At 26.7% G+C, this 7,862-nt stretch overlaps 1 protein-coding gene across 1 annotated transcript in view; it reads right to left on the bottom strand.

Moving 5' to 3' along the window:
- LOC109595581 (eyes absent homolog 2) overlaps positions 1 to 5,654 on the bottom strand; it is a 30,937-nt gene extending 25,283 nt beyond the window's left edge. Inside the window, exons 1-2 of the mRNA XM_020010967.2 lie at positions 5,311 to 5,654; positions 2,956 to 3,002 (exon numbers count right to left, since the gene is read on the bottom strand). Coding sequence (XP_019866526.1) covers positions 2,956 to 3,002; positions 5,311 to 5,391 — 128 coding nt within the window. The 5' untranslated portion in view covers positions 5,392 to 5,654. The remainder of the gene's footprint in view (positions 1 to 2,955; positions 3,003 to 5,310) is intronic.
- Positions 5,655 to 7,862: the final 2,208 nt, after the last annotated feature.

Below are 7,862 nucleotides of genomic sequence, written 5' to 3' on the forward strand. Positions count from 1 at the left end.
ATCGATGGCAAATGGACTTTACGTTGTGGTTATGGTGCAAATTAAAAATAGTAACAAAGACATCGTCGGCTGCGGGCGCTTGAAAAATAAATCGATAATGTTGTATGTTCTCAGTATTTTCTTATCAATGATATTACACTACTGAATTATCACATGCATTTTTTAAATATCGTCATAATTCATGGAAACTGCGGACCAATACAAATTGCTTTGCTGATATTTTATGTTGGCAATATGTGTGTATGTTATTACAGTAATAATAAATTCCTTTATCCTTACCACTAACTTGTATTGTTGTGGCGTCAAATTGTTTTCAGTCTTTTTATTGCTGACTGCAATAATTTTAAACACAATATTATTCAAGACCTATAATGACTATCGGTTGTTTCCTTATTAAATATTACATAATTTTGTTGTAAGTAGAACTAAAAACATATAAAACAAAATATTTCGAATGTTAATAACTATAATAACTATATTTATTATTTGACACACTCAAATTTTTAAGGAATATGAGGTACCTCAAAAAATATTTACTTCCTGAAAATATTTAGAGAATATGTACAACTTTTTCAGTTCAAATGGAAATATCCTTGAATTTGTTTTTAAAATGACGAAAAATATTAAGCTTTTCAAAAAAATATAATTTGTGATATAATAAATTCTCAAATTAAATTATAAAGCTAAGATATAACGATATTTCTGGTGAAATTTTAGTGATTGCATTGTTTTTGAAATATTTACGAAAACTAATTCGGCAAATTTCGAATGTTAATATTTTTATTTACTTATTTATTTATTGACACACGTGAAACTTTTTACAGGCACTTTTTTATGGAATATGAGGTACCTCAAAAAATGTTTATTTTTTATGAAAATATCCAGAGAACATATGCAAGTTTTTCAGTTCAAATGGAAACATCCTTGAGTTAGTTTTTAAAATGTCGAAAAATATTAAGATATAATTTGTCATATAATAAATTAAATTATAAAACTAAGATATGACGATATTTCTGGTAAAATTCGAGTGATTGCATTTTTTATCAAATATTTATGAAAACTGGTTTGGCAAATTTCGAATGTTAATACTTTTATTTACTTATTTATTTATTGACACATATAATTTGTATTATAATAAATTATTAATTTAAATTACAAAGCTAAGATATGACGATATTTCTCGTGAAATTCTAAATGGAACATAATGTTGCAACTGATATTTTATTTTATATAAATTTGAAGTATTTTTCATATTAAAATTTATAATTGGTTAAGATACGTTAATACTTTTATTAATTATAATATATTTGGTTGATAAAATTAAATAAAAAAATTATTAAACTTTTTCGAAATATCAAATCTCTGTTTTGATAGATATTTAAGAAACTAAGTCAATAAATATTTAAAAAAATAACGTAAATGTAAAATCTAAAAATTCACTCTTATATTTCATTTCGATTTTCTTATGTTTAAAAAATATATTTTATTTTATATTTTAAATAGCCCTGTAACATTTTTGTTTAAAATTGGGTTTTAATTAATGATATACCAAAAAATAAGTAATAAAATACTTAAATTGTTTATGAACCTTGTAGAGTTATATTATAATATTTTTTATGTTAAAAAAGTTAAAAATTGACCAACGCATTTTTTATAAAATAAATATGTACGTCATTAAAATAAATATAAAATAATATAATATAAATACAAAATATACTGCGGATGAACTAAAAATTACATTTGTCTACTAGATTTATTCTTTCTGATCAAATAAATAATGAGTGAAAGAAAATGTCACAACACATAAAGTCTTAATGCCAACAAAGACGAACAAAATCCATGATTTAGTTAGTTTAATAATCTGAAAATATAATTTCATTAGAAAAACATGATTTTTAAGTCGATTTTGTTAATATGCAATATTTTCTTATGGAATTTGGACTGCATCCCATGTAAAAAACAATTTTTATGTCATGCTGAGTTTTTTATATCTTTTGTTCATTAGAATCGAGCCATAAATAAAAAAGTTGAGGGGGTGTTTCCTTCTTAAATGGACTTACATATTTATACGAAGATTTATAATAAAAGTGTAAAATTTCAGAATGGATTATCATTTAAAAAAATGAGAAAACTAGAAAATACTAGATATTTTGATTATTTCAGAATTAACAATGTATTTAATAACAAACGTAGATATAAATCCTACTACAATAAACATAAACTATCGCTTTAATAAAATATTTAACGCTCTTTATATAATAACTACAGACAGTAACAAAATATGACATATAATTTAATGTAATAAGAATATTGATTTGGTGAAACCAGAAAAACAAAAGTGCTTTTTAATGTAATTGCATAACACACCCCAGAAAATATCATTTAAACTGTTTCGAATTTGCCACGTTCAATAATATTCCTTTTCCTCAATAAAAAGCCAATAAACTGTTCTTAATGTTGGGTTCCATTGTTACACGGACACTTCCTACTTTTGAAACGTCCATGCGGTCTCGAAATGTTACAAAAGAACCAGTCGAATGCTGTGACCGTTTCAGCAAGTGTTTAACATCTGATTAGGAACAATGACTTTTGTTGGAAAGAATTCCGGATAAATGGGACACATATGCTGGGTACCTCCCTCATTTGGTCCGACATCGAACATCCGACGGACAAGCGAAAATCTTTTTCGACTGCATTCGCCACGTTAATCGCTTAATATGAAATGAACAAGAAATAAAAAAAAGTCTCAGTAAAATTACACCGTTTTGCAGTTTTTCTTAAAGCCGTGTGCTTGAGCTTTTTTTAACATGTATGGTGTATGATTACAGTAGTTGGCTGCTTGTGAAGCAAAAACATTAATCTCGAAATCATAAATTACGATAAGCTCGACTGGTCGCTTATCTAAAACGAAGGGAAAAACAGAAATTATAATTTATTGCGTAATTTGACACTGACCTGTCTCTATCTGCTGAATCTGATGTGTCCGTTCTGGCTCTTTTGACCTGAAAAATCAGAAAAATAAGCTTAAATTTAACCAATACGCATATCAACAATGGAATTGTTACATGGCATACAATGTGAGAAGTTTGTTGAAAAAATACATCCCCTTTTAGAAATATAAGAATATTTTCAGTTCAATTTTGACATAAATGGAAATTGGTTATAAAGCACATGTATACGTATCGTCAGTTATAATTCAATAATTGCAACATTTAGCGGATAAAAAAGCAAACATCCATTAACGTTCTGCTTTAATTACTTTCCCATTTATGAACAATTTCAAAATTAAAAGCCTTTTTGCCAAATGTGAGCAGTGAAATTTCGCAAAATTGGTAACATTTTACTCGTTTGTTATTTTGCAATATTGGAAAAAGCGGAATTGATGTGTATACAATTCTTTAAAAGCGAGACTACGTACACCTCAAATCATTGAATTTTAAAAAATAAACACTGCCATCAATCACCGTACGCATTAAACATGTTATTGTACAAATCGATAGCAGTGGAAAATGTTTTAACAAGGGATATTTTACTTTCACAGATTTACAGTACGCTGAAAAAAACTCTATGATTTATTGATTTAAACTTTGAACATTGATAGAAACGTATTTTTTTATATTTTATTGAAAGTGGAATTTAGCAAATGATACACAAAACGGTATCCAAGTTTGCTTTTGGTGATTTAGTGTATAATTTTCAGTTGTTGAAACAGATAATTTGAAAAATCCTCCTATGAAAATGGAAAATATGAATAAAAACAGCGTCAATATTCGAATATGCACATTTCTACATTCATTACTCAATCTTAAATCTCATTTACATAACATTGCTGCTAATGTGTTGATCAAATAATGATCTTCAAAGTGTTTTACAGTTTTTCAAAGGAACCAGAAGATTAAAATCATATTATTAAAGTTCAAATCAAGAGGGATTATGTAAATTTGATAAAAAGTTGTACATAAAAATGATTATTAATGTAATTTTTTACCCCACTTATTTAACAAAAGCATGTAATAATATTAAATTAAATATGTTACTCTTCTTCTTTTCACATATTACTCTAATGTTAAGAATTATTTTTTATAACATTTTTGAAAACTGGTATCACATTTTGGAATTTTATTCACTGGAAATATGTTCTTAAAATAATTATCATCATTATTATTAAACTGTTATTAGCGTATGTAGTAATTATTTATTAATTATTATTAGAAATTTATATTATTATATATTACATCTCAATGATCTTAAAGATGGTACAATAAGCAATATGTATTACTAATATTTTTATTATACCATTTTGTGGTTTGATTATAATATATGGTATTAATTTTGATGTTTTTTTATATACAAAGCTTTAATATAGATTTATTTATACAACTGAAATAAAAAAAATAGTTTTAACCCCCTTGCTCAACGTCAAGAAGGAATTAATTTTATAGTTATATTGTCCAAATCAGAAACTATGTTAAACGAGTTATAAAACAATGAAGTAAATTACTTATAATATATAATTTTAGTTGCAATGAGGATTCCTCTTTTTCAAATAATTTCCTGTGCCATTATCCACAAGATATAATCTTCTAGGTAACCTTGTTCTAATACATACAGTATTGTAATTGTATTGTAATCAGTGTAGTAAGCTCAATGTAAATGCTGATAACAATTATTGTTAATGCAAAGATTTGGTTGGATACTTTTTAAGTTCTAATAATGGGGAGCTCCTCTAATAATTTCATGTGACATTATCAATCAATTAGCTGCTTTTAATTGTAATGTAAATAAAGATATCCTGGTCAAAAAGTGTTATTTTCACTTTTAGTCTGTGTACTTTTTAATTTGAATGCAATATTTGAAGAAAGATGAAAAAAGAAAGATTTTATTGTTGGACATTCTTAGACATCACAGAGTAATATCAAAATATTAATTTGGTTTTACTTGCAATAACAATTATTATTTAATTATAATTAATTAGTCTTCCAATTTGCATGCTAATTGTTATGAGTATTAAATTCTGACTAGTTAATTAGGATACTTTCATTAACATGATGTTGGAGACAATTTGATCAAAGAACAATCGAGATACTGATGTTGATAACATTGATTGGATTGCTTGAGTTCCAGACTTCAAATCAATACTATACAATAAAACTATTTTACTGAAATGATTCGTCTATAACTCAAATCCAGTTCAACATTAACCAAATAATAATAATGATGATGAATTAAGAAAAAAGTGAAATATTTTAAGGAGTTTTTGTTGGATATAAATTTAAGACATTGCCCTAGAACGTCGTCATTATACATTACCTTTTGCTCACACATTTTATCAATCATAGTACACCTGGCAGTTTGCGCGTTCAGATAGTTGCAAGGCATTAAAGTCACCATGGCTGGGTACCCGTCGGCACCTGATCTTGTCCCGGTGAAACGTCACAACATTTATCAAATGAAAACAACGAAAATAAAAGGAAAATAACAATAAAATCAAACGCCGTCACCAAAGATGAATTGAAACGTAGCCGGTAACCACCAACAAATAAACCACAAAATTTACACAGTTCCTCAGACACTCGGACGCGAGCAACGTTCACTGACGAATAGCGTCTTGGGGTTAGTGGCTATGCGGAGCGCACGAAGAGTTTGTCGCTTTGGCGCTGTTGCAGACCGACTACGGTACTCAAGTTGAGCCTCGGAGGGGCGCCACCTCAAATCCCCCCCTTGCGGATGGAGACCGAACTAGTTGGGACTTCAGCACCAATCGGATTCAGTTTTCAGGCTGTGCGAGACAATGTGCGTCCAATGGCGAGACGGCCGATCGTTCTTCTCTGCTTTTATTGTTTTCTGAAGTCCTCCTATTATTCGGGGACGACTTGGGTTCCTGGTTATGGTGCGAGGCCAACCGAACATGTTAATTATGCTATCGGTGCGGTTTTCTCACTGAATTGCATGGATTGATTGTACGGATGTTGTCGTCAATGTTGCTATGATGATGATTTTTTCTATAAGGCTGTGTAAGAAAAAATGTAAACATAAAACATTTGAATAAATACCCCTTAATATTGTTTCGTCTTGAAACAGAGTTACTTGTTCAATTATCATGGTTATCTCATCTGATTTATTTCAGAACAGCTGATATCTTATTATTAGATATTGTTTCATGTTAACAATAATTTTGTTCAGCTCTTCTTTCCAAAGTTTCACTGTATAAAGTTTTTAACTTTTAGTTATAAGTAAAATAAATGTAGTTTTAAATAATATGATTTATACTTAAATATAATAAATATAAATTCTTATAAGGTTTAAATTTTTAACTTAGAACAATTAATATATGATATTTACCAATTTAGAAACTCTATCATTATTTTTTTTTAATACACAAAAATATTATTTATACAAGTAGTTTTATTTACAGTGGTGTTAAGAGAAATAGAACATTAGTATTTAATGTTAATTGGGAAATGCATACCTCTAATTAAATATGGTTTATATTTTAAAACATTTTATTTAAAATCTTTATACTATATTATTTTTATTCTTTATTTATTTTGTTCCTACATCGAATATAATTTCTATTTAAATTAAATTTTAAACAAAATAAGTGCTCAGTATTACTCAATATTTCACGACTCTTCAATTAATAACTACAATGTTTCGAAATTTGATGGTTTTTGATGTTTTAATTGGCAAATGAAACAAACTTAGAACAATTAATATATGATATTTACCCATAAAATCTAGGTACTCAAAATGTTTTATATTTTATTATATTTTATAATACTATATTCTTTTTATTTTTTACTCATTTTGTACCTACACCGATGTAATTTCTACTTAAACAAATTTTTACATTACATCTCTCAACATATTTTTATACATGAAATGGTTCATTTTATTAATCATTTTCTGTAATGGTACTATACCATGCCAAGAAAAGGAACTATAACGTTTCTCCACCGTGTTTTAAAGTTTCTTTAGTGAATCTAGTGTCTACAGTTTTATTTGGAGGACGACGAATCTATTGTTTACGTTCTGATTCTATTCTATTGAATTTGGATTCATCACTTCAAAGTACTCTTTACCAAAATTCTGGAGGATAATTAATAATTTTTGTGTTTTAGTACTTTTTTATATAAATGGTTTCTTTACTGAAGTACATCCTTGCTAGTTTTGTTCATTCAATCGACGTCTGATTGATCTACTAAACACCCTAATATTAAATGACTCAATTACTTATCATTTTTTATTTGCCTACGAAACAAGAAATGATTTCATTTACTGATTATTCCATTGAGTTGGCTTTTTGTAGTAACATTGTCTTATTCTATTTTCAAATGACTGCTTTGATTGTGGATTTTTGTAAGTATTGAGATCTTGATTTTTCATGTTAATTAATATTTTCTTATTATCTGAAATGTCATGCTTTTTTCTTCTCCCTAAAAATGAGTAATTTAATAAAATAATATAAATCTAGCAAAGAATAAATTCTTATTTTTAAAAAGCGTTAAAAAAGCAAAAAATGGTATAGAATATTAAAACCGTTATATATACTTATTGGAAATTTTATCTTATTTTTTTTATTTCTCTAGCCACTGTATATCTATAAAGTATCTAATAAGTAGTAAAATATATTAGTTTAACCTATTATAAGAATCCCTACCAAAACTGATTACAAAATTTGTATAAAAGGTAATTAAACTAATTGTTTTATTAAAATATTAAAGGTTTTGTACATAATGTACACTTTTACCTGTTAATTGATATACATAAATTTTGTTAATTATATTTTTATTTAATATATAAACATAAAAATATTCATGAAAATATATTAATGTAACATATTGTGAGAAACCTTTCAAATA

Source organism: Aethina tumida, chromosome 1 (assembly GCF_024364675.1).
Source record: "Aethina tumida isolate Nest 87 chromosome 1, icAetTumi1.1, whole genome shotgun sequence".
Lineage (NCBI taxonomy): Eukaryota > Metazoa > Arthropoda > Insecta > Coleoptera > Nitidulidae > Aethina > Aethina tumida.